Raw genomic sequence first — 27,954 nt, 5'->3', positions numbered from 1 at the left:
ACACAGGAGTGTTAGAACTTCTCTCCACATTGTTCTGCTCCTCACAGGCGTCTTAGAAATAAATGTCAGTGAAATTAGCAAAGATTTATTACAGTGTATGTAACCTATCTGAGCAGATTATCCAGATACAAAACTGTGAAATTAGCTCACTGAAGACGCAGTGTTTCACACTAACTGCTTCCAGGAAAAGCCCTAATCCAGAGATTTTAATGTCACTCCAGCATCTTTATTTTCAATTTCATCAGATCAGTGCATCAGGAAAGAAACAATCTGTGTGCATAGCTGGATATGCTTATTTAATATTCAGGTATGCTAATAGAAACGTACAGTCCTATATCATATATTACATAAGCACAACAGGGTTCCTCATTGCTGCCAGCAAACGTATAGTCACACCTGATGATGAACAGAATGACCTGATTTCCTGTATCTCCAGAGGCATCTGTGCAGATGAAGGAGCGCGGTGCATCAGGCTTCCATTTCCCTTCTTCTACAACCTGTCATGGAATCAATCTTGCCTTTAGATGTGCTCCCTATAGGGAATGAATCAAAGAAGGTGCAGTGGTTTAACCTTCTCTGTCTTTCTCTTTCTATTTCTATCTATGAACGTATCTATCCATCCTTATATTTTGTCATCCTTTCTCCTCTTCCTCCTTAGAGATTAGCTCTCTTTCCTCCCTCTCATGCCGACTTTCTTTCTGTCTCTCTCTCTTTCTCTTTTTATCTCTCCTCGTCTTCTCCTCCCCCTCTCTCTCTCTCTCTCTCTCTCCCCTGTCTTGGTAGCACGGCAGCTCTCAGAGCTGAGGGACTATGATTAGGACAGAAGAGAACTGGCTGTAAGACAGAGACAAACTCAGAACTGGGTCATCATTGTTTCTGTGTGAGGACCCGCTCTGCAGATGAAAAGCTTGAAGACAAGAGGAGCAAACGATGCTCAATACAGCACCGGGAGCCTTAGACATTTCTGGGCTACAGAAATACTCATGCAAAGGAGGAATCGGAACAGCACCACAGTATTTATGTAATAAGAGCTGAATAAAATATGCTGCTGGCCCGCTTTTCTATATCTGAACCCTTCAAGTTAGTAGTCATCCATTGGTGGGCTGTAGCTGCGTGGCAGCACAGCCACAAAGAAGTGCAGCGGTCAAGAAGGACAAGACAGGGAAAACCTTAGCTGTCACGGGGTAATAGTATTTTGACACTGATCATCATTTTTCTCCTGCTCTCTCATGCTCTATCTCTTTCTTTTCCTCTCAGCAGTCATCTCTCTCTCTGTCTTCCACCTCTTCAGCAGACAGTCTAACAGGGCCTGTCCCACTGGCCAACCATTCAGCACTCATCATGCGCATCATTTCCTCTCATCATTCCCCCCGGTGTGCTTCTTCCATCTCCTCTGGCCTGTTCACTCGCCATCAACCACTCTCCATAAACCCTTTCTGTCTGTGAGTGTGTGTACCTCAGTGTGTAGTATACAGACACGGGTATGCAGACTATTGCATGTAAAATGCTTCTGCATATTGTTTGCCCGTGTGTGTGTTTGTGCGTCAGTGTGACTGTATAATATTATCTCACAAAAAGGATGTGTGTTTACAGTGTTTACCGTGATATCAATTTAAAATAACCAAAACTGGGTAATAAAATCTACACTCTCACATTTTCATAACAAAGCAGCAAATTATGGATTTATTTATTGTTTCATGCATCATGTGTTGGAAGCCACAAGTATCTCTCCGTACAGTTCTTCCATAACAACTTCCTGTCCGCTGTTCGTAGCGGTTACTCCCTTCTGCTAATTTGAGTGCTGCTGAATATGTTCTCCAAAAATAGGCAAACACCATTTACTGTACTCTTAGCTGCTCCATTAGCCGGCAGTGTCCCTAGAATAAATTAGCTGAGCAAGAGGATGAAGAGCCTTTATACTGAATGTGACATATTAATTCTTTCTCATTTCCTGCAAGCATGGTATCAAATGGAATATCTGGAATTCAGGTGTTGTTCCTGTGTTATGGTTGGCTCGAACACCAAACATAATAATAATGACAACACCAAGTTTATCTGCATGAACGTTTATTGAAACACATGAATAAATGAATGAAAAGCAGATACCAAGCACCACAAAGGTACTGTCGCAGCAGGGTGCAGAGAGAGACAGAGAGCTGAACAAAGGATCTGGTTATGTCGGCTCAGCACAGGTGCTTGTCAATCAATTGATCAAGCTGCAGCTTGAAATTGGAAACACCAAAACAAAACGGGCTGTAACATTTGTGTTTTTCTACAACGGGGGACATTTTATGTCAGCTGCTTGTGTCAAACCTTTATTGCAAATCAGATTCAGCAGTGCCTTGGCCTACTTTCCAAACCATCGAGGAGCAAATAATCAGCCCGAGCTGAGGATTTGCCTGGCACTCTCTCAAACGTGGATGCTTGCGAAACATCCTTTTCTACAAGTGCTGGGTTTCACTGAGAGACTTTCAGGGGTGCTTAATGTAGCTTGCAGGAAGAATACTGAGACTTATACTGCCATCTAGAGTGAAATTGCAGGTGGTTCATGGGAGAGAGACGTGGTTTGAGGGGATTTCTAATGTTTATATCACCAAACAATTTGATTATAATACATCAAATACATATGTGCTCATGTGTCATAACTTAGACATGTATCATTTCCTCATGTCCTCATTTGTTTATTTGAAATATTCTGATTGCAGTATTTGCTCTGGCAGAAAATATGATGTTTGAGATTTGTCTTTAGTGGATTTTCTTCCCTCTCTGCTTTTGCTTCTCCGCCTCCTTCCGAGCTGAGCCTACTCCACACAGCACAGAGGTAAAGCCAGAGCAGTTCCTGGTGCCAGACATTGCCCAGAGGTTTATAAATGAACTACTTGTTGTTCAGAGTGTGGGAAGATTTTTTCTTTTTATTATACAAGTAAACCCAACACCCGCTACCAAAAAAAAAAGAGAGAGAAAGCCAAGGATCATCAGAGGCTTAAAACCCTTTTGATGTATTATCCACCTCATTTTTCCATTTGATTTCTTCCTCTTGTTATGAATTTTTCTTCCTTTGTAGTCTGTGCTATGCCTCTACCACACAGTTCAAAATATCCCAGCCACTATTTGCAGATTGTGCTCCACAGTGATTTTTCTAATCACCATTTTCATCTTGCTTTAATTAAACCCTTTATTGGACAGAGACACGGGCCATTATGCTCTCTATATTTCAGAGAGAATGGATTGGAAAATGACTAATACCTTATGCTGACCTTTCTCAATCGCTGCCTGCTGGCAAAGCTATGCAGAGCAATTTCACCAACGTATTTATCTTATCCAATGCACACCTTAGACTTAATCCTAACAGCCTTTTCATTAGCCTTTTAATTGAGCAGCATAGAGAGGGCTAAAATGTCTCTCAGCAGCTTTTGAAAGGTAGCCACATGTCAGATCCAGCCTATACACATTAATTTAGGGTAGTTAAACCCACATTAACGTCATCAATCATGCATGTGCCCCCCATTTTATTCTTAATCTGACTGTGTGATATAGTAAATAGCCTGCTGAATGAAAAGGAGTCTAGCTGACCATTTCCATATCAGCCATGTGTGTGTTAAAGGGTTGGAGGAAATAAAAAAATACAATTACATTAACAACAGGATTTTAACAAACTCATTATAAAATCCTTGACTGTCATTTATTATAACCAGCGTCAAAGACATCAAACACAATATATACCAGCTGAGTGCTTGTTAGATTATTTGAACATGTGGTACATTGTTGACTTGCAGGATTTGAGATTGTAAACACAGATTGATTTATTTATGTTATGGTTATGACACTTTGAATTACTCTAAAAAAAACAAGTAAAATCAGATAAATCTCATTCCTATGAAGAGCCAGTTTCAAAATGTTGTACCCTTCCTGTAATGAAGTAGAAATTATATGGGCGGAAATTACATTAACATTTTTTGGACCCATTAAGTTGAAAAGAAAGAAGAAAAGATGTGTATGCTTTGCCCACTAATCAGACAAATCTACCACAGGATTACATCACTGACTGTAGTTTGAATCATATGATTTTTCCAATCTTGTCAGAAGTCATTCCAGACATGGAAGATAACTGCTGCATTGCCTGCTCTGTATGAATAACAGGATGTAATCAGATTCACTTCATAATTAACCCCAAGAGGCATTCTCATCTGTACACACATATTCAAGACAATGGTGTGAGGTCTGTGAGACTGCCAGTAGATGGCAGTCCTTCCTCAGCTTGTCTGAACCTGGCAGTGACTGCAGTGAGAATATACCAGTGATAAAGGTCAAATAACACAGCAGTGTTGACCAGGAGAGGGTCAACACATAAATATCTCTGGGGACTTTCACAAGTGCCTAGTGCCGCTGCTTAGTGTGAGATTTGCCAGAAGAAAAGGCAGAAGTTCCATTTCCACCTCAGCAAAATCAAATCAGAAGCCCCAGGGATTTGACTCTGACCTTCCTGCTCCCACTGCTGCTGAGTGATTACTGAAATATAAGAGGCTAGAAGGTGTCTGACTGTATTAACTAGATAATGCTTTACAGCACAAAGCCACGTGAAATTCCAATGTGAGATGATTTACATGTATTAATAACTATTATGTTCTAATTAACATCTCACTATCTACCTCATTAACTGTGATTTAGAGTCTCATGGAGCAGGCAGTCAGTCATAAACGCACAAAGGGATTATTATAACAGGGAAATACAATAGTCTCCGCATTGAGCAACAATCTTTTACACTGTACCGTGTAGCATAGAGCTAAATGACAATCTTGTTTGTTTAACGTTTAGTGGACACAAATTCCTTTGGTTCGCTTCAGACCTGCATGCATTTTATTGGCTTGTGTGGGATTTGGGCAGGAAACCAGAGCTAATGCCCCCTCTCCCACTTCAAACGGATGCCAGGCACCCTTAAATGTCATGGGGTGGTTAGAGAGTTGAGGGAGGTGGGAGGGAGGGGGATTGAGGAGTGAGACGCTGGGGCTCACCGGGCGAAAGAGAGAAATCCAGCCACACTGGGCTGGCTGCAGAGCTTATCAGTGTGTGCTGGATGTAGCTTTACAGAGGCTGCTAAGGCAAACCAGATGCAGTGTAGCTTGCTCTGTGCCACTATGTGTCAGGTACAGCTTGGGTCAACCTGAGGCGCCTTGGAAGTATGGGAAGAGACCACTGTAGAGTTCAAACTCACTGCAGATGTTCCTCACCAGCGTACAGTAGAGTGTTGGATCCTGCGGTTAATCCTCTTGACTTGACAGCATATTTGAAAAGTTTTGAAGGTTTCATGGTGTCACTTCAATTACTCACCCTGATGGATTTCTCCTGCTTTTTAGATTGACAACTTGCAGTGGTTTAGAGTTGGAGTATCAAGGCCTGTTGGTGTGTGTTCTGGGCTGTTTTCGTCACTGGGAATCCCACGGTGTCTTTCTACTCCTGCCAGCGGCAGTGTTTATAGGATTTTGTCTCATTTTCTCCAGTGTTAATTTATTTCCATAAAGGCAGCCATGACACATTCTCTCCTCTGCCTCCTGTCTCTGTGTGGCTTGACTTTGCTGAGCTATGAATTTCTCTCCCTGTCTCTCTGCACTGAATGGAAGAATAGACTGGATTGACCTCAGTTCCTGCTGCATGGGTATTTTGACAATGAGCATGATCATCATAGTAGATTTCTCTCTGTCTCTTGCTCTCCTTGTCTCATCTCTCTATTTCCTTTCAGCCTCTCTCTAAAGCTCTACATGTGTACACCCTGCTATTGCATTATTTTGCGGTTTTGGATAACCTCTCACTATATTGTTACGCTCCCTGAGGTATGTCATTATGGTTCATCTGTGTCAGTGGGTAAATGAATATGTTGTGGCATGGTTGACTTCAATTTCCCATGTCTGCGACTAAGCCTCTCAAATCTCCTGCTTGCCAGTATCATACTCCTCCCTCCCTGTGGGTCTGTTTGGCAACCAGAAAATATCATCTCTCTCATCTAGTCTGGATTATATGGAGCTCATTTGCCTTTGATTTCAAATCCATTAATGCACAAATGTATTGGTGACTGACCTGTGACCTTTCTCATCAACTGACAAGTCAGACTGGTCTCATCACTTCTCCTCTCAGGCTCTTTGGACCTCAGGGGTCTGGGTCAGGGTTTGGTAGCGTTTGTGCTGTTTTTTCTGTCAGACTTACATGATCCACTGCCACTTAACGAGGGAGAACAAGGCTGAGAAATGAGGCATTTCCGGGCCCAAGGGTTTATTCCTACAGCACAGTGGATTACATTACAACGTACAAAGGGGAGACGTTACTCATTTTTTAAAGAAATCCTCTGCCCTGAACACGGCTGCAGACCATCTCAGTGTCTAATCTGCAGAGAGAAAACTTGCAGATGTGTCTTTACACTACATCACATATTTTCAGACTCTATCCAGTTCCATCTGCGTTTTAAAGAGGTGAAGCATGCAGAGTCATCCTCATCAGGCTTACATTGTTGCTGAATGCTCAAAAAGAAATGCTTATCACAGATGTGGTGAAGCAGAGCCTCTATCTGCCTCCATGTTTCTTCTTTTTCCTTTTCATTTTCCTTCGTGCCACAAACATGATGTAAACCAGGGAGATATCCGAATAAAAAAAAGAAGTGAATGTAGTCTTTGTTTGTTCTTTCCTTTTTTTCCCCAAAACATTTTGTTCTGTGAACAATGCCTACATTGAAACAGTATGGATTACACATTGCTACTATCTACCAAGAACAAAGTGATGCACATATGGTGATGCTTTAAACTAGAAAAAAGTCATGGAAAAACAGTCATATTACTGTTTGACATTCCTAACTAAAAGGCATATGTCAACAATGTATGCAGAACATTTTATCAATACAAACACATACATACACATATGGGTGTATAAAACTAAATGACAAAAGATGACCTGGGGCCAGATGCATAAATGATGCATGCACACAAAAGCCATGGATATGCCATTTTCCGCACATGAAGTGGTATTTATGAACACAGACAGTGGTGAGACTGTGCGCACCTCGCGTATTTTTTGACGATGCACACGTATGGTTTTTTAGAGTGAGCCTAATTAGATACAGTGAAGTGAAAATGCAAAGCAAAGAGACACAGAATTTAACATAAAACAAAATTGCCAACTTCATGGAGCTTGCATTCAATATTATCATTCTTAGTTTTGCTATTTACACAGCAAAACAATTTGACAATTATAAATTATAATTGCATTCGTATTGTATCCTCATTATTTATTGTGAGGCATTCTGTGAACTGTTTTGATATTAATATTTATTTAATATTAATATTTACTAATCACAATTTCAGACGCCTGTCTGGTGTCTAATTAAGACGTTTCTTGTCCCGACAAATGACTTTCAGAGTAAAACGGGACTTTACAGTAGGAGTTACTGAATTTAACTTTCCTGATGAGCTCCTGGTCGTGATCCAACCAACAATCGGTGAAGTTGCATTTCTTTTTTGTCCTTCTTTTCAGTGCCATGCCTGATAACTTTTGGCACAGGCAGTGTTTTTGTTTGCAAACTGATGGATTAAGGGAGTGTCTTCATCCATTTATGGCTAATTGTGGGAGTGGACATGAGGCTTGTGCATGTGTGCCCAATTTCTCAATGAGTGAGGTTAATAAAATGGTGTGATGTGTATGCGTAAAACAGTGTGTATGCGTATTTCTGGTTTTGTGCATACACATGGTTTTAGTCATGAATCTACACAGAGTTTTCTGCATCTGCGATTTCACATTATAGGTCATTCTACAGACAGACATCGATTGAAAGTCTCAGTCAGTCTCAGTGGTTGTCACTTCATGTCATGTCGTCTCATCAGATGGCCATCACACTCCGTTGCGGAGGTGTTTCCATGGTGACTACATCCCTTTCTGGGCAGATTGTTTGCATGGGATCAGGGTCGACCATGTGCTGCAGGAGCAGAGGGTCCTGCTGGGAGGTGAGGATGGGCGGGGGCTGGCGAAGGACAACAATTTGAGCACTGGGTCCCTGCAGCAGGAGGTCAGTCAGCTCTTCCTGAGTAGAGTTGACCACTGGTACACCATTCACCTCCACCAGTCTGAAAAGCCAATCGCACACACATACACAAACACGCACACATCCAAAAATACATCCATGTAAAAACAGAGAGTTAAATTTTCAGCAGCATCATATCATTCTGATTTATAAAGTTCTGACTTTTTCTTCAATAATGTAGGAATGTATTATATTTGTGACCTTAAAACCGAGAAGCTGATGGGGAAATTCTCTCTCAACTCCTTCAAAGTATCAAATGTTTATTTGCCAGCACTCTTGCTGCAGGTAAAGGCAGGACCTTTGTTATGCTTATTTACGAAGCACCAAACGATATCAAAGATTACCCAAATCACAGAGCATGAAATATTAAAGGCATCACCTTTATGTAGTGATCATTAAAAAATTCCCTTCATTAGTTTTTATTTATAGCCACCCAGATAAAACTGACAGGGAAATAACAAACCTTTGTATTTTTTCATTAGCCGTGTAAAGAGCATTGGCACAGGTGCAATAAGTGAACACACAGTGAGGCTCAAAGTGGTTGGGGTCATGTTTTACTATATTCGTAGGGTCCAAAAACCAGGAGCCCATTATTCTTGTGGGCTCCAACAGCTTTGATGGACCCGACAAGAATAAGGTTTAGGCATTCAGGCATGATGCTTAGAGTAGGGGGCTAGGGAATGCATTAATGATGGTTCCTCACAAACACAGTAAGACAAGAGTGTGTGTGTGTGTGTGTGTGTGTGTGTGAGTTTCAGAGAACTGGGTATCTAAGTATGTGCTTGTTCGAATGTAGTAATTGCTTAATTATGTGAAGCTCTTTTATCTGCTCCATTTTACTCTCTTCTTCATCCAAGTATTACATTACAGTGTTTGCTTGTTTTGGGGCCAATATCTAATCGGTTTCCATGGCTACCAAGCATAGAAAAATAGAGCGATGAAAGAAATGGGTGTGATGAGTGAGACACTGAATACTGCTCTCATTAATTGGCCTCTGTGAACACTAACAAGTTTTTGTCATCAGGCCTAGATAAATTACTGGCTTTGATTTTTTTTTTTTTTTTTTGTATGTGTTCGTGTGTTACCTGTCATCTACACAGAGGTGCGTGTTGTCCACCTTGACCACCACTAGTCCGCTGCTTTCTCTGCAGTGACATGCAAAACCATAATGGCCATCAGGGCCTTGGTTCTCCTGTACAACCAGCAGCATGGCCGCAGACTGCGGTGACACCAGCTGGCTCAGGCTGCCGATGGCCAGGCTCCTTTTCCGAGCTTTCCCCTGAATTCAGACACAGCAACAACACATGTTCACAAATGCAAGGACAAAGAATGTTAAGTGCAAATGTTTCAGATCTTAAATCGGATCCCATATGTATTGGATTTAAGTAAATTTCATGAAAAAACATGGCGTGACACAAGAAGTAGTATTATCGGCCCATTTCATGCTTTCGTATTCTGAAGGAAATCAGATACTGCTAGCCTATGAAGTAAACTGTTAGCTACAGTAAATATTACCTGTTTGCAGTAACTAAAGTTAAAGGAATAGTTTGACATTTTTGGAAACATGCCTTTTTATTTTCTTGCTGAGAAAAATATCCACCTTTGAGCACCTTTAAAGCTCACTGATTAAAACTTATATATTGTTTGTTTTTTTGAAATGTACAATTGCACTGACTTTGTCATATCCACAAGTTTCTATCACACCAGATATGCCACACATAGATATGAGAGTAATGTCAATCTTCTCATCTAATTATTGGCAAGAAAACAAATAATTGTATTTTCCAAAATGTCAAACAATTCCTTTGAGGTCAATGGGTAAAAGGATCTTTAAAACTTTAAAAGTTGTGTTTCACTACCTCTTAAACATGAACCTAACTTCCTAGAAATAAAACTGTACCTATTTTTCTTGGAATGAATCCATAAAGATGACAGATACCACTAGTCCCCAGGACATAAGACTGAGGCAGCGTCAAAGTCAGGAGACCACCAAGATGTAATGATTAGCTTTGGAGGAGATCACACCACAAGTAGCTTGCAGGGATCAGAAATAACTTGTGAGTCCGACCACTGAATTCCAATGTTCCCTTATCCAGCCTCTTGGCATAACCCCCCACCCCCCTACCCCTCCTCCCTCTGAATGGCGTGTGAAAGCCTTGCAGCAATAGATGCCGCCTTGCCAGGGTCAGGGGTCAAAGCTAAGGCTTCTCTCTGCTCAGACAAGTGGGCCAGACAGGATATATCTACGGAAACGCAGCTGAAGACCCTTGAGAAACCCACTCTAATACACATCATTTTCCCTTTTAGTTTGCCTCAATGTTGGACACACGCCAAGAGCCCAAAGAATTTTCTCTTCATATTCTTCTTGTTTATCCACAGGATCTGACCAAATCCAAACCTACCTGGGGCAGACAAAGGGTACATACTCTGGTGGACTGATTGTAGGCAGTTAAACCGCTGCTACTGAAGATCACAAAGGTGAGACAAGAAAGAAGTCATCATTCAGGAGGAGAAAAGTGAATATAAGTTCACAAAAACAGTTTGGTTCCTCCCCCCTTGCACAAGTCTTAAAGAGAATTATTCTCTTCCATCATAGGAAGCTACACCATGATCTGTGAAAGGACTTTGTTTCAGAAATGTGAGAAATGATTCTCTGACAGACCAGACAACATAGATGCTAAGTGGAAAGGATTGCATTTCATTTACAATGATGGGTGTTAGTAGCGCTGTCATTCTGAATGTGGATGCCTTGGCTGCTCTAACAGCAGAGATCTTTAACACAGTCAGCCTTGGGGTAGAAAATGGAGAACAGAGTAATGGGAGACAATTTGACAAAAGTGATCAACCGCAACCCTTATCATGGCTGTTCTATATAAAAACTGGAGACACCCTATCCTTTTCTTAAACTCAGGGGCATGCCATGGCAAAAAAGGGTGGCAGATTTTCTCAAACCTCAATCTGTCCTTAAAGACCATGTGAGACTAAAGAGTGGATGAAACAATAATTCTCCCAATTTCCCCTCGGTAATAGTCTGTCTGAAGTTTTCATTTGTCCAAGCTAAACCACTTATTTAAAATCATTTCCACCATTAGTCGTCTTTCCCCCTCCTCCCTTCACTCTCTGCCTCTGTTTCTCTTTCTCCTTCTCTCTCAGCTGCTTTATTGATGCTCTCCAGTTGCAATAGATCCTAGAGATTAGACTGCCAATGATGAAATATTTCCTTATTGTCTGTAATGCGGGGCAGCCTACAAGACCAAACACAGGGCAGTCTGCTCCTTATTAGAGCAGCAGCTCCATCAGTTCCCAGACTGCTCCTCAGCTCTGACCTGTGTGTTAACTCTGATTAGGTCATATGATAAACATTAGCGCTGCTGCTTTTCCCACAAACTCAGCACCTAAAAAAGTGTGGCCCCGGGGGCGGCAACGTGACACGGGGCACCTTTCAAAGCTGAAGCCGCGTGTGTCCTTTCATGGCAACTCGTTAGGGCTTCTCCAACGGGATAAAAGAGCCACATTAAAAAAAGAAGTGGGCTCCTCCGGGGATAGATACAGATAGTTTTACACATGCTGGCCCATTTCTCCATTGCACTCTCCCAGTGGCTTTTGTCACACACATTCCATTGTTGGTATGGTCACAGGCTCTCGGATGTCAGCGCTAAACATCATTTTCTCAGAAAAAGTGCATGTTCATCCAAAGGACTTCACTCAGCCTTGTATACCCACTCTCACAACGGGACTAACTGCACAGCTTAATGAAACAGAGTAACAGAAAGGAGCATTGTGTTGTCAATCAGGCAAACAGTGGAGAAAAGATCAAAGATGATTGACATAATGGTGTCAAGTAATGGGCTACATCAGGAAGCTGTTACCGCCTTTCTTAGTGGCTGTTAATTCTACTGTAGGACAATTAATAAACAAATATTTAAACTTAACTTAACATGTTCTGTAGATGAATTTATCCTCCAGCTCTGTGATTATTACAGTGAGGCTTTCCTTAGTGAGGAAGAGTCGAGTCATACTGTTTATATTGCGTTGTTTTGATATGGTTAAAGACAGAACAGCATTTGCTCTGGCATCCTGGTCCAAAAACACCAAATTTGACTGTTCTTTCCCCAGAAGCAGGATTTTAGTAGCCCATACCACACATGCTTCTCTCAGTAACTAACTTTGTTTTGGTGCAAATCATAGTTTCTCATTGTGTATTTTTAGCAATCAAAACATTCTCTGACTCAGACCATACTGCTTTCCCACATTTTGGTGTAACTGTGTTTCACATGCTGCTGATTAAACTCTGCTGACTGAGCTCCAGACCTCCAACGTGTGAGTTCAGTTCTGCAGTGGTGCAAGTAATCCGTGAAAGATGTTAGTCACTTTAATGTGATCAGCAGTACCTTGCTCCCCTGCAGAGCGTTTTGTAGGTGAGCCACCTGTCGGTTTAGATGCACCATGGAAATTTCCTCCTTAAACACTTGGCAGTTCAGCTTCATCTTTTCCAACAGACGAACCTCCAACTGCCTGAATGGCAAGAAAAGGCCAAAGACATACACCATGGTTTATAAAGTTTGTAGTTACACATGCACGTTGTTCGATTGTAGTTACATTTACAGTACATTTACACTCACTCATTTACTTATTATGGGTTTGTGTGAAGTTTAATAAACATAGCATATGGTTTATTTTTTACTTTCCTTGGGGTGGCAATGCTTTAAGGTATCTTTGACTTCCATGAAGAGTAGCCATAACTATTTATTCAGTTCATTAACTTTTTCTATTCCTGCTTACTTTTTAGGTTCAAAGTACCGTCACATATCATAAGTGGATGGCAGTCAAACACAAACAACCAGACACTTGCTCATGTTTATATTCAGAGCAGTGGGTATTTTGGAGTCTGTAATCACACTGCCGGTAATGTCTTTGAAAGGTGGATGAGAAGTTTGATGTATTGTTGAACAAGCTACTAGTTAACAGAGACAGTCCACCTACTTCTTCTTGTGAGCGGCTGAGTTGTTAATGTTGCCTCTGAGGGTCTGCAGGCTCTGCCTCTTGTCGTTCAGTCGGCTTTTGACCAACTCCAGCCTCTGCTTCAGCTCAGCAGAGCCAAGCTTGTCTACATTCACATCTCCATCCATGTTCTTTAACTCTGAACAAAAAGCTACCAGGCCATGGTGGAGCTCCTGGACCTTTGGGGTCACAGAGGTCAACCTGGTGATTACACTTATTAAATGAATAAAAAAAATATTTTTTAAGCTGTAGTGCAAATGTCAATCTATTGCATATGGCTCTAGATGTAGTGTAACAGAGATAGTGACCTGAAAGATGACATTTTGTAGTGCGTCCACCTGTTGGTTTAGCTCTCTAATCCTCTCTTCTTTTGCTGGCTGGCTCCCCTGGACATTTTTGTTGATATTACCATTGTCATTGGAGCGGTTGACGTCTGGACTGTTTTGGGAGGCAACAGTTGTTGGTTTCTCCTGTAATACAAAAGCATGTAGGAAGCTTCTTTGTTATGGGGGTTGGTGTCTAGCATGCAGTATGCAGTTTATGTGTTTAAATAGCCTACCATTTTACACAAGTGCAGCTCCAACTGTCTGCTCTCTGATGTCGATGTGAGTAGACTCCCAATCTGCTGATTTGGTGAGAGCTCCTCTGAAGAAGCTTGAAATCAAAGCAAATGCACAGTACACATACACAGTATTTCTTTTGTGTAAATGAGTTCTACATTAAGTGGTGTAAATCATGTAGTACGCACCTTGCTTTTCTTTCATTGTGAATAGACTTTTGTCTTCTGTCACTCCCAGCATTTTGAAACACGATTCCATGATTTTTCCCACTGTTGTTTCCTTTGGCGTTCTGAGATGAACTATCCGCTCTGATGCTGCAACGTCAGCGTGATGATCAGAGGTACTGCAGAGGCCTCCCATGAGTGTCATTCTCAAATAAGTGTTCATTATAAAAGCTAAAACTGTCCCGCAGGCTTGATGGTGCATGGTGCAGCCATATGTACAGTAAGTGAATATTTTAATACAATACAAACCTGTATGTTCAGATTGCTGCATGTACAGTAATTAGTCCATTGCCCTCCCATTAGTGTTCACATCCACCATATAGTGTAAATGTACATGGACTTTCTTATATTTGTAACCTTTACTCACCATTAATAGTGATCTCTATCAGCTGAGAACTCTTCTGTAACATGATGTTGCTGTTGTTTCTATAGTGGAAAAAGTCAAAAGATTAAATTATGGAGCTCATTTTGTTATTTGTTTGAGACATTCAGCGTGTGTATGTAAGTGGGGGCTGTACCTGAGTTTGAGGGAACGTCGATTCATGCTCAGGCAGCTCACATGAGGAGAGGACTTTGACTTGCTCATTGACACCAATGTTGCAGTGAATGTCTCAACATTATTTGGCCCTAAGGAATCTATTACCGAAAAGAGACACGAGTAAACATCTCTTTAACAGTCTTCATTTGCACAATATCTTGAAAATGTTAATTTGTTGTGTTTTGAAGATAAAAGCGTACCGAGCAGAGAGTCGAGTCTCTGGGTGATGGTGCTGGGAGGGTGCAGCTCATTGTAAATAGCTGACAGCAGCTGCTCTCTGTCTTCCAGTGTGGTGATATGGAGGATGTCCAAAGTGTTCACATCTACTGAAGCTATGTCTGTGCCACACAGTTTAGCTTCTGAAAGAGAAACATTCAGTCACACACCTACAGTACATATGACAAGAAATGTCGTAGCTGTACGGCTGCCGGAAAACTATAAATCATAACAAACAGGAGCTGACAAATTTAACGCAGGCAGTTTTTGTCTAAAAGACAAGTCTTTGCAGAACTGAATTCTGTTTTTAAAAAGGAAAATATGGAAATTGGGAATGTGCAGATGACATATTTATGAGCAGAAAGTAGAACAAATCTGAACATTAAAATTTAACTTTTAACTTTAGAGAAATATATAAAGTTTTACAGCCTTATATTAACTTTCTTGTTGTTGCCATTGTAGAAATGAATAAGATTTAATAAGAGTGAACTTATTTCTAAACACCTGCTTGTGTCAGAACTACTAAGACAATAGTATTATCAGGAATTTGTCGAATTAGAACTAAACTGTGTAGAATTGCGTGAATGTGACAATATTGTTAAGTAAAAAGGAAACTGATTCAAATACCTGCTCATGCAGGTGTCAGGTTTAATTTTATATCGTCCTCATCTCTTTTTATTCTTAACATATTGATATTCATTAAAAAAAAAAAAAACAGTTCTTTTGATGTGTGCTAAAAGAAAACTCAAATTGGCAATGTGTACCTTAATTGTGCAGCCACAGGGCTGGGAGAGGAGACAGAAGAATGTGTTTTACCTCTGATGAGAGGAAGGCATTTCTCCAGTCCAATATTGGTAAACCACTGGCAGACTTCATCTGTGTTCAGCTCCCTGAGAGATTTGGCCACTTGCCTGTCCACGTCCTGGGGAGAAGGAGCGGTTACATACCTGCTGCTTATACCACATTCTGCACAGACATGAAACAAGTGCCATGGGGAAAACGGTTTTGCTAAACAAAACAATACAGCAAAATGTGCATTATGTCCTATATCATTTTATCATATTACTCCACACATAAGCAACATAGCCTTTAAAGCATTGTTTTGAGATGTGGTATAGTATATATATCTATTTTCTGGGAATTGCAAAGAGAGTAGGACATAATGCACAAAGATGATTCAGACTGAAACTGCTGCATGCAAAAACCCATTTGGACATCAAGACAAAACATGATGAAGCTCCAAGGCAGTTTGTCATTGTATGTATCCCTGATTCAGTCACAGAATGTATGACTGTGCTGGATATCCATGCTTTGGCATATTACAGCAAATAAACACATTTGTGTGTTTAACCATAAATAAATGTTTAAAAAAGACAAAGAAATGTTTACTTAGGCAGGGAACCTAAACACCGGTTTCTATGTAATTGTTGCCTTAGTCACAGATTCTCTGTTTATGGTGTTCCTGGGAAGAAAACTAGAGTTCCCTGCTGCCAGTGGAGGCTTTACAAGGTGACTGTGGAGTGATTAGATAAATTGGGGTTGGAGGTTTTCCTTGTCTCAGGGATTTCACTATTACATTATAACACAGAGAGACTTTTTGAAAAAAAAAAACAAAAAACAAAAACCCTATTAGATCATAATTCACCAAAACCACATAAATAATCCATAGTTTAAGTCATTTCATCTAATTTGGGGTCTCAGTGTTGGGCTGTAGAGAGAGGCGTGGCTGCTTAGGGTACATGTTGCATAAATGACTCAGGGGTACCGGAGGAAAATAAGACAGCTGATAATGCATGGAGATAATCAGTGCAAGACGTGAGCAATTTGCCTTTAAAAAAGTTTTCTTTTTCTTTCCGTTTTGTGTTTCAGCTAACACACGGATCGCTAAGGATACAAGCAATCTTGCTTGGCAAATCCTGGACGCAAAGACAAAAATCCTGAGACTATTTGCAGAGTCATTGCTTTGACAGATCAAGGGAGCTGGGAAATATAAACAGAGCATATTCTGTAATTGCAGCAGCTCTGGGCTGTGTGCTGATGCCACCCTGAAGGCCCTGCTTTGATGGTTTATAGTACCTTCTCTTGGAAGTTTCCATTCTGATCCTTAGACTGAGGCATATATGATGCTGCATGACAGGGGCACAAAGGAAAACAGAATTGTGAAGTAGTTTTTGAACATATCAAACATTACAGTAGTATTATTAGAACAATTTTGTTTGTCCATAATATAATAATACCAGACTCACCAACAGTTGTGCGTCGCTGTCGTGGCGACCCCTCCTCTTCCTGGTCTGTGGGATGGGTTAAAGCATGGAAAGTGGCGCTCCTGGTCAATGTGTCCCCAAGACTGCAGGAGCGAGTTATTGGTCTCTGTCACGTAATACAAGTTTCAGTTAACATTAGGCTAGAATCCAACCCAGTCTAATCAATTTATAGTCAGTCGGTATTTTTAACTTCTGGAGTCTTAATACACAGTCACAGTCTAAATCAGATAAAGTGCATTAATTCCAGGAATGTGTAGTGACTCTTTGTAGATAACTTTAAATACATTAAAGGTGCATGTGTGGACCTTGTTGGCCATAGAGATAGCATGTGATATACAGTATGAGGAAGTCATGAGAAAACCTTTTCAGCAAAAAGGTTCATTGCATGGTCTTTATACCCGTTGGTGAGTAAATGTGTCCATGTTGGCAGCGTGAGGAAGCAGGCTTTCAGTCAGCATGTCGGAGCAGCTCACATCTCTGTTGCTCAGGTCATCTGCACAGCGACAGAGAAAAGAAGCCAACAAAGGTATAACGATACACCCTGATTAGAGTATGTCAAAATTAACAATTCAGTAAAGTCTTTGTTTTAACTGTTTTAAGCCACTCTGTTCTTTTTAGGTTTTAGGCCTTAACTGCCCTTTTCTGGCGTCCAGGTCATCAGATCTATTTGCAGTGCATTAGCTGGTGCTGATACTGGACGCAGCTAGATGGGGTTGCTTGGCAACCTGTCAGACACACTAACGTTCGTCTGGTTGATGACATACTTCTCTGACAATCCAAGTTCTTTCCCACAGAAAGCACATATTCTTACATTTTCCAAATGTCATTTGGTCAGCAAGCAGATATCTTTTTTTTCTGCTATCATAACAAGCAAGACGAATGAGGCTGAGAATATGGCATCCAAGCTAGGCCCCGGCTTTCTCAGGCAACAAAGTCCTGTTATGTGATCGTGATACATGTTGGAATGTTTGCAGTTCACTGCAACATTGGTGTCACTGAGCAATGTCTCATTTCTAACTACTTTAACTTTTATACCATCACAAATTGAAGCATCAAGACCCCCTTTACTGTTCAAAAAAACAGTAGTCTTTTCAAATAGTTTACAAGCAAAAAAAATTCTGCCTAATTTCTTAAACACATGTTTTTCATTTCAGGGGCCTGTCTCTGAAAGGCTGGTTTGACATGGATGGGAGTTTAGATGGAGTCAGAATCAGATAAGACAGTGTAATTGGTTTATGTGTGTCAGCAGTGGAATCTTGTCTGGGTCCTGGAGAGACAGTGGAGTACAAGGAGGGGGGCAGCGAGCTGGCACTCTCTTCATCACCTCTTTGAAATTCTGAGAAAATAACTTCCAGTCGGTCCTGACTTCTTTTCACCATGCATGGGAGAAGGGACACAAGATGGAGAGCTGTCTGAGAATGGTAATGGAGGGTAGCAGTTCACCCGCCCTGCCACAGCCATGTCCAGGAAAAGCCCAATCAAAACAAAGGAGGACAGGAAATTTAGGGCAGGCTCGGGGACACAGTCTGATGTTGCCATAAAGGGTGAAATCACCAGTAACAGAGACATGGACATTGTTCCCAGTCTGAGTTGGCTCAGTCAGGACAAGTCAAAGCATGAGTGAGCTCTCTCACCCTTGACTGGTTAGCACAAACACATTGCATCCCCGCACGCACACATACATATGGACTGAGCAATTTCAGTTTGGTGCGTGACAAAGTTTGATAACCATACACACAGACACACACAGGGTTAATGACAAAGCAGAGCTTTAGAGTCAAAACTTTTCAGCACATTTATGTAATGGATAGGCAAATGCGATGCTTATCGTTTCCAGTATTATTGTCCTCCTCTGGTTTGAAAAGAAAGTAAGCTCTTTGAAAGACGACTGAGGGAGGAGAGCATGCTGAGTCACAGGAACCCAAAACCTGGGAACCGCCTGCCCAGCCACGCACTGGGAATACACACAATGGCTAAAAAGGGATTCCAACAAAGGGGAACTTCTGCAACTCCCAAAGGAGGCGTTCGAGGTACTGTAGCCATGTCACATAATGACTGCAATTTCATCTGAATGGGGACTGAGATCAAAACGAAGAGGCAACACATGAGCTCAACAGCTGGATGAAGTGAACCATCATCTGGTGCCATTTACCTCTCACCTAGAGTTTCCCTAAATGGAAACAGAGAAGTTTACAATTCAAACACTTTGCTAATTCACTTCAAGAAAACTCACCCAAGTTGTGCTCAGTAAATGACAGAAGATTTATTCCAGCATTAAAGCTCCCTGTGTAGAGAAAGAAAAAAAGATAACCACTGTGTATAAAATGTCCTTTGAAATAAAAACAGGAGACACTTTTGGTAAATACAACTGTTTTCTTTTTTTACCTGAAGTCAGATGATTAGAACAATGTCAAATTTATCTTTGTGTTTAGTGAAGATATAGGACTTTTTTTCACAAACAGACATTCGACTTGTCATATAGGAGAAGCACAGGTGTTGTAGGTCTCCCTATAAACTGTGACAGTGAGCCAACAGGCACCAGGACTCTGAAACTGAAGCAGCTAAATGGAATTCAGACATCACTGATTTCATTGTTTATACCTGTGCTTTTCCTACTGTGACATGTCAAAATGTCCTAATTTGCCTAATTGGCTTAATTGTACTTGGCTAATTATCACAGAGCTACCTCACTATTGAACCCTCAGAAGCTAATTTGTCATTAAACTTCTTATCTATTTCCCAGTAAGAAAGCAAACAACTGCATTTCCTAGAATATCAGAGTCTTGTGTTCAGTGTAAATTTCAGTGAAACAACACTGGAGATGTTATCAGTGTTGCACTCACTTCTCTGAGGGAACTCGGGGAGAGGAGGCACCTGGTAGGCGCTACGTAAGAACCAAGGCTTTGTTTTCTCTTTATCCCCCTCTTTGCTCGGCACATCCTCTGTTTCTTCTCCAAACTCATCACTTAACCCCTCTTCAGGCTCAGCTGCACCATCAGCACCATCCCTGTTCTCAGCTAGTGTGAATCCCTCATTTGACCCCTCTGCCTCCACGCTTTCTATCTTCTCCTCGTAACTCTCCTGGTCGCCGGCAGCAAAGCTTCCATCACTGCCGGACGTGTGCGCTACACTTTCCTCCGAATTAATGTCAAAGAACTGATCATCTTCAACGACATCAGAGGGAGTGGGTGGGATCAGATTAATGACGGGTGTTGTCAGGAGAACTGGCGTGCTATGGGTGTCACTGTCAAACAGCAGTGGGTCTTCCTCCTCTTCGTCATCATCTTCTCTGCTGGTAGAAGTGATGGCTGCTTTGGCCTGCGGCTGTAGAGGCAGTGAGGACAGAGGCTTCAGTCGTTTCTTTTTCAGAGCCTTTGGGCAGGAAGACACAGAGCTGGCTGAGCGGGCCATGCTGTTTCTCTGGGTCAGGGGCCCCTCGTCAAGCAGGCTGAAGCCAGTGTTAACTATCCCCAGATCCTCCACTGTAATCTGGATAGCCTCCTTTTCACCTGATCCCCGTTGATCCAAGTGTAGATGCTGAGGGCCCCCATTAATCTTCATTTCCTGCTCCTGCCCAGGATCCTCGTCCTCACCTCGCAAACACGAGCAGCAGAGCAGCCTGCATGAAAGACGGCAAGTGCTCTTTCTCCATGGGAGTCTGTGAGGCCGCTGTTTCTCTGCATTAGCCCTTGCCATAGCAGTACCTGTCCAACTATACGCCGGCTATACTGCTGAACACACCATTCTTCATTTTGATCAGATAAATCTCTGCGGCCTGAAGAGAAGATAAACAACCATCCACTCCTCTGGGATGAAATACTGCGATAGAAGCCACAGCATCTGCTCACGACGCAAACACTCATCTGCTACATGTGTTGCTTAGGAGAGGAGTGGAAAAATGGACCAATTCATGCTCACAGGGTCGGGTGAACACTTGAAATGAATGCTGGGCCTAATCAGCATGCTTTGATATGTTAAGCAGCATCAGTGAAGATACAGCTCTGGTTTCAAGGGGCCGTCATAAGACAGCAGTACCCTGCCAAAATAAAATCTTGGCATTCACCATATATAATGTCGGTAAAAACAAGATAAATAAATTGCTAGAAATAAAATCAATCATACATTTATACAGTGTGTGCACGCGCATGTATGTGTGCATTTGTCAGGGCATGTGGTTATACCAGTACATGTCTTCCTTTGCGGTTCATATGTGGGGGACTTGCAGCCTGTTTGGAAACAGGTGAGAATATGGGCTGGCGGATGCTTGGTTCATCCAACCCCTATAGCATCGGATGACATTTCCTTGATTCCACAGGCCCGGTCCTGTTCCCTGCCGCATGATAAGTCATCCAGCATCAGCTTAAAACCATTTGGCCACACCACCCACATTGAGGGCTTGTATGAAAAGATGATATCCATGGTTTTTTTTCTCACGCCCAAATGTGACAGTAGACTGAGGGGGATAATTGCTCCTCCAGCGGTTATCCATGTCTCACCATGCGTTCTCGCTTTGGAGTGAAAAAGGAAGCTGCTACTGTTTGTTTCTTTAACTCTGCCATTACTTTCCTGGGTTTCTTCCATGTCCACCCCCCCTGCTTCTCCCCCTTAAGAAATTTACAATCAAGTTTTAAAAAAAGGCAAGATGTTTACCTGCCTACACCATATGAAATTCAGATTGGTCCAGAAGGGTTTTTAAAGTTATTCTGCATATCTTTGTTCTGTTATAAAAGTAAGTGCCTATGTATTAGATTACCCACATTCATACGGAAAACTCAGCTCTATGTTTAAATTAAAATCTACCACAAAGGTTGCCTTAATTGGGGTTTTAACAACACTGACTATTTTTTCCCAAATAAAAGCTGACCTCAGACACAATAAATATCTCAAATTAGGCTAAACAATTTGTTGGCATGCAGTAGCATCATTTCTGCGCACTGGCAGCAGATAGAGGCAAAAGTAGAGCATTTTGTTTTTCTAGCTACCCTGAACTTTCCAGGTGGTAAAGTTCCAGAGAGACTTTGTTGCTAGGCTACTAAAAACTACAGCACGTCAAGGTGATTTCAGTGGGAAGCCAGCTGACTATTGACAGACTTAGTGCAGGGATGAGGATTTTGTAGAAGAGTGAAAAGTGCTTTTATACCCATGTCACTCTGAGATCCACATGATGGTTCCCACTGGGAGAAAAGGTGATATGAAGAACAACCATTTTTTCTTTTGAAATTACAACAACAAACCAGTTTGATTAAGACAATTAAGCTTTCAAGTGAAAAAATATATATAATATATGTAAACAGAAGGATTGTGCATTGTTAAACCATTGTGCAGTACAGCATGAGGGGGAATTTGAAAGTAGGGGCCTGTGACATAATCCTGGTCAATACTAGGTGTCCAACAAAGGGGGGCAGTAGAGAGCGGATGCACAACACCAACAGGACATAAAACAGAACCCAGCACTTCTTAGAACAACCTCCCCTGGTATTCACAAGTCTGGATAAAGTTAAACCACACAAGTGCTTTTCATTCGCAGCCAATGAGACCGGCTTTCATGATATCTTGATCTGGTATTTGCAGCAATATCAAGTTTTGTCATAATCCCTTTTACATGTTGTTTGAATATACATAAGCGGTAGGGGAACGAAAAGATATATGTTGGATTAATGTTCCATCTGCATTATACGGGTTATGTTTGAAATTAGCTGAAAATCTGTGACCTTACTGGTAGATTTATGAAAAATGAGTTCCGTATGATAAATGTTGAGAGACAGTGTAAGTGACAGAGCAGACAAAGATGAATGCTTCACAGCTGCCATAGCCAGGGGCCATTTGTGGGAGAGGTGACTGAGACAGACATTGAAAACCCACTAGCCTCCACTCTCTGAGTGACGATGTACATTTTAAACTCTATCCCAATTATTTATCTTTAACATCACCTCCTGGGTCGCTGTGCCTTTCCACATGCATATGTGAAGTTACATCACCGGACTTCATTGTACTTTGTGAGTTAGTCTACATGTCCAGACATAGGTCTATGAGTATCTGAGCATGCTCTGAGTGTGTTTTTACTGGTCTCACAACCAGAGAGTGGTGGATGCTGGACAGCCCCCAGACGGCTGTGCGGCCAACATCAACACCAGCCCTCAGCTCTGGGAGGGCTCCTTTCTAAAACACCCTCACCTCTTCTCAGTTGCAGCACTGTGAAACATGTTGAACATTTCCTGTGACAGTCATGTTTCCATAGGCATCAAGAATCTGGGTCTCGTCCATAATCAGACTATGGGCTGGACAAGTCAGGAGTCCTGTGGTGAACATGACCCTGTTTGGAGAACTCACACAGGCACGCACACACACACGCACACGCTCACAAAAAAGAAAGAAATAGAGGCTTTTTCTATGCTCTAATTCACAGAAGAGGAGAATGCTTCAACCAGTAATTGCATTTACTAAACAAGACAGCAGCATGAGTCACTTTCCAGAGGCAAAGAATGTCACCTCTTCCTGTGAAACCAGGAGGAATGGAGGGAGTTATTACTTCAGAATAACATCCACGGCCCTCTTTATATTGTCAAGGATGTTGAGTGACCGCAGAGGGCCAAACAACATGGCGGCATTCTTAGAGCAGCGAGGGGGGTCTGCAAAAACAAGCATATTCAACCGAGGATGTTGAGTTCCTGATTGAACAGGCAAATCAACACATCACGAATCCAACCTTCTCACCACCAAGTTTCTCTTAAACAGATGCATCCATTTTGCTTACACAGATCTTCCTGTTTGTGCTCGCCACCACCAAACCTCTTGGAAGTTGGACCCAGTGTGCCAAATATTTGGAGTTTCCCCTGTGGCTGATACCTAATAGCATGAGAAAAGGAGTTTGGTGGGGGGAGGGAGAGGGCAGTGACCTTGAGAACTTCTGCGGTGAACTTTCCCCTCCACCCCTCCCTCACCCACCAGTCCTCCGCTCCCTAATCAATTACTGTTGGCAGTCAGGAGACCACCAATGATTAGCAGCAGCAAGGCAGACGTGGTCTGGGGGTTGGAGTGTGGGATGTAGGAGGCAGGGAGGGTGGCGCGTGGGGGTAAGGAGAGGAAAGCGGTCCTACAAACGGCTTTGATCAAAACGCTGCCTGCGAGAAAAGCAAAATGCAACAGGATCCCCCCGATTTAAATGACCCTTGAGCAGTTTTATTTATCCACGAGAATGAAAGATGGCATCCCTTCTGTATTTTGTCTGTTGGACGGTCACTCGTGAGCAGACAGCTGTAGATCCCAAATATTGTTTACGTTCACACATGCATAGTAGAAACCAGCCAAGACCAACGGGCTCTGAGAGAACAACGCAGAAACACCACACATAAACACAAACCTTTTTTGTTGTTCACGTCTTTGAAGCAGGAGGGAAATAATTTACAGGCTCTTTTTTTTTTATGAGAATCTGTGCCGTTCCCACGCCCAGTGTGGCAGGAAAGCTCGACAAAATCATTTGTCTTAGATTGGGTGATTGGCTTGCTGGAATCTGAGTGTGTCTTTGACGGTGATGGAAGTTTAATTTGATGAGAGGAACTCTCCCACCACACCCACCCACAACTGCCCTCCTCTCACTTTTATTCATTTGCTTTCTTTCTCTCTCCATCTCTCAGTCTTCCCTCTTTCTCTTTTAAGTTTATAGGTTTATCTTTTTTTATACAGTGAGAGTGAGGCTGACAGGGAAAAGGGGCCCACACTCCTGCAGACATCAGAAATGTTTGTGTCATTAATTCTCCCCTCGTGTTTAATGGTCGGGGGCATGACAGCGAGAGACAGTTTATGTGTGAGGGGGAGAGAGTGAGAGAGATATACACTGAGAGAAAGATTAAATAAAGAAAGATAAAAGAGGAATAAAGAATAAAAGATAGAAGATATGCGCCAGAGAGGCTCTGACTCCAGACAACTCAGCAGACTGCAGCAGGCTCACACAAACCTGCTTTACAAGATGTGGCTTTCTCTGAGGCTCTCTATGGCTAGTCCTTTCTTCAACCCTCCCTGCACTGGTGTTATGAGCACCACTGTAAGGCTTCAACCAAACAGTTGTGTCTGCAATTTTCTCATGGGAACACAAGTTTGTGTAAATGCCAAGTGCTCTGAAATGATACGGTTATCTCTTTTCACTGATGTTCTCCCTTGGGGTTTGGACTGTTGAGATAGCTTTGATGAAATAAAGTCAAATCAAGTTAAGTTTTATCTGTAATTTCAGAGCCAACAAGGATTATCATGATACATCACTGAGCAATGCAGGCCGGACTCTGACTCGGGCAGTTTTGGAACCCGGTCTGTGGTATTGTTTGCTGGATTTGTCTTTGTCATGAGATGTTTTTCACAGCCAGACAAGTATGGTCACTGTGATGTCCACAGCCAGAGCATCTGAGCCTCATCAGGCAGGCATTTCAAAGCTGCTGTCATGGGCATTTAGAAAGGGGCAGACCAAAGACAAAGGCCTACTATTGGCAACTTGTCCACTTGGTAGCCCCTTTGAGGTTTCCTAACGATTCCTGTGCCCTCATAGAAATCACTACAAATTAATTTTAACACTCAGTGAAAAGACAGATTAGTGCCGAGAGGATGGCACAAAGGGTGTTAAATATGGCGAGCAGCATGCTGGACCACAGGCCAGGCCTGGGACACATTACCCACAGCTGCCAACACTGACCTATTTTCACCAAACCAGCTTAAAGATTTTTAGCTTCCTCTATTGTGCAGAGGCCCTGCAAAGCACACCATTGAAGTCTTATCTGCATGACCCCCTTTGGGCACAGTGCCCTTTGATGCCTCTCATAAAGGCAGTGATGGGGTTTTAATTAAGTGTGGCAGGTTATTAGATGGTCCGTATTGATCTGGAGGGTTAGGGGCAGATGTTGCAAGAGACAACAAGGGGGAAATAACTCTATAAAGAATACAAACAAGAGCCCGAACTATTGTGGTGGAGACTTCAGTGACAACCCTCACTCTTAAACCAAGTGATTTCAGATTCAATTATCTTCTTTGCAGCAGGAAATAGTGAGCAGATGGCAACAATAGTCACGGGCCTCACCACAATCAGCACTGTTCATGGACGTCTTTTCTTTGAGATAAATTTACCGTGGCCTCATGAGGTTTTCATTGAAGAATTAGCACTAGGAGGTGAAACTCGCCAACAGGTCAATGGCATTAGAGACAAGACAGAGTCCAAAGCATCAGAATATTTTATAAAAACTCCTTCTGACACCATAAAAGATTTGCTTTGTCTGCTTACATTTTGTCAGTTTGATTCTTGAGAAAGCACTTTTTTTTCTACAGGAAATTTACATCCTTTACTGCATAGCTTTCCATGTTAAACAAGTACTGACATGCAACCAGCATTTATATTATACAAGCATGTAGGTCAGTCAGGAAAGATTATCCTCTGTCATGCTATGAATTGTAATCTAAAGGAATGTAAATACTGGATAACCGGTTACAAGTTACACCGGTCAGCGATTGTTTTTTATTGGGTCATGAGATGACTATTTGGTAGTTTATACAGTTCATGGGAGAAATTTATAAAGACAAAGACTTGGATGCAAGTCTGAGTTTTTGTCCGCTGGCTACCACTATGGGAGCAGAGTGAGAACCATACTTGAATGACGACCAAGTTTTTTAACACAAATAAATCACCTCCATGTAAGGGTACATAAATCTGATCTTTTGGAGGGTTGGTGACCCTTTTTGGGAGCACAGGCTAAACTTCTAATTAGATTCATGCCACAGCTGAGTGAGAAGGGAATGTGTTTACTTTATGGAAATAGCCATGAATTAAACAAACGGGACTCAGGGAGAAATCCTGAAACTGTTTTGTTGACTAAGAAATTAAAAAAAAAAAAAAGACATGTTATCTACAAGACTTTCAGAGTGAGTTACAGTCATTTATAAAGCAGCTATTAAACTGTGTTTAGCCCTGCTGTAACTGTAGAGCTCCCTTTGCCTTTGGCATGTCTTTAACATGAGGCCAAAACTTTGAGCGATAAACAGTGGCTGAAGTATAAACAGCAGCCTGTGCAGCAGTCTTCATTCGCATGCTTATTGTGTATAATCACTCATTATTGTCAACATGTGGTGATGTATCTGCGTTACCATATGTGTATAGATTAGTGGTAGGTTGCAGATGACAGGGACGTCAAAGAAAAAGGCTAAAATATTTGCAAGGTCCTGTTTGGCAGTCGCCTTCATGAAGAAGGCTTCATATCTCTGCTCTTAATTAGGAAAAACAATCTATTGAAAATATGATTCTATGATCATCTACATTTGTGTTGCGCAGGTAACTTTCTTTTGTAATATAAAAATAATACCATTTGAAATGTGTGCGCATGTTGTCCACAACAGCGTGAGAGAGGAGTGGTTACAGTTGAAATGCTGAATGAACTGTTTTATTCACATGTAAAGGAAATCAGACCAGATCTAAAAATAAATGTACTACATCAGGAAGACATTTGAGCTTGTTTATGCACTTCACTGTACCAACTTGTCTACATGATATATGCTTTAATCATTTAATCCAGCATGCGCAGTGATATCTGATGTGTTATTGTGCTTTTTTCTCTCTCTGGCACATTACTACGCACACACGGACACACACACACACACACACACATACACATTGTTGTAGTGTGTCATGTGTGCTTATCTGCATATATCTCAGGATGAGGGAAGTACATTCAAGACTGGAAAATAAACAGAAGACTGGACTAAATCTGTATTTGATAAGTGACCAAATAGGAAAGGGGCACACACTCACTCACACAAACACACACACACATGCACACGCACGCACACACACACACACACACTTAATTTCTCTCTCTTCCCTCCATCTCTCACTGCAAACTATTTATTGAAGGTCTGGCCGCACTGATGCCCGATGGCACAAAGGCCACCTTTGAGAGCGCAATATCACAAGTAATCAGCACCTAGAATGGCTTTAACAAAAACCTGAAACCACAATGGGATCAAATGTACTGTATACTTGTTAATCACCCGTGACGACTGTCAGTGTTCATGCACGTCGCCAACATTTGAGAAACCAAGGCAGTGATCCTTTAATTTCCCA

At 41.8% G+C, this 27,954-nt stretch overlaps 1 protein-coding gene and 1 long non-coding RNA gene across 6 annotated transcripts in view; one reads left to right on the top strand and one right to left on the bottom strand.

The window, feature by feature from the left end:
- The window catches only part of LOC139623167 (uncharacterized), a 166,825-nt gene that overhangs the window by 81,758 nt on the left and 57,113 nt on the right, over positions 1-27,954 (top strand). For 3 of the 5 annotated variants that reach the window (XR_011691436.1, XR_011691442.1, XR_011691439.1), the window contains exon 6: positions 10,439-10,580. This is a non-coding gene — a long non-coding RNA (uncharacterized lncRNA). Of the gene's footprint in view, positions 1-10,438; positions 10,581-27,954 lie in introns of those variants that run through there. The other 2 variants (XR_011691437.1, XR_011691438.1) reach the window with 1 other exon arrangement.
- On the bottom strand, positions 6,234-26,257 carry LOC139623158 (uncharacterized). Its single transcript, XM_071481160.1, has 16 exons — positions 19,706-26,257; positions 19,096-19,146; positions 17,261-17,355; positions 16,845-16,968; positions 16,675-16,724; positions 15,415-15,520; positions 14,583-14,741; positions 14,363-14,480; positions 14,212-14,270; positions 13,809-13,934; positions 13,620-13,714; positions 13,369-13,530; positions 13,043-13,239; positions 12,451-12,574; positions 9,145-9,338; positions 6,234-8,102 (listed from the first exon to the last, which is right to left on the bottom strand). The coding sequence occupies exons 1-16, from the start codon at positions 20,556-20,558 to the stop codon at positions 7,859-7,861; spliced, it is 2,757 nt and encodes a 918-aa protein (XP_071337261.1). The 5' UTR covers positions 20,559-26,257; the 3' UTR covers positions 6,234-7,858.

The sequence above is a fragment of the Trachinotus anak genome, unplaced genomic scaffold, assembly GCF_046630095.1.
Source record: "Trachinotus anak isolate AG129_WGS33_773 ecotype Australia unplaced genomic scaffold, CSIRO_AGI_Tana_v1 ptg000007l, whole genome shotgun sequence".
NCBI lineage: Eukaryota > Metazoa > Chordata > Actinopteri > Carangiformes > Carangidae > Trachinotus > Trachinotus anak.
Note: the sequence above shows the minus strand (reverse complement) of the source record. Positions and strands in the feature narration are given on the sequence as shown.

What these genes read in the sequence shown, in the direction of transcription:
- LOC139623158 (XM_071481160.1), bottom strand. Translation starts at nt 20,558, where the DNA reads ATGGCAAGGGCTAATGCAGAGAAACAGCGGCCTCACAGACTCCCATGG. An exon ending in CCCCGAGTTCCCTCAGAGAA is followed by an intron (nt 19,147 to 19,705) that starts GTGAGTGCAACA and finishes TTCTCTACACAG; the next exon opens with GGAGCTTTAATGCTGGAATA. An exon ending in ACGCTCTGCAGGGGAGCAAG is followed by an intron (nt 9,339 to 12,450) that starts GTACTGCTGATC and finishes GTCTGAATTCAG; the next exon opens with GGGAAAGCTCGGAAAAGGAG.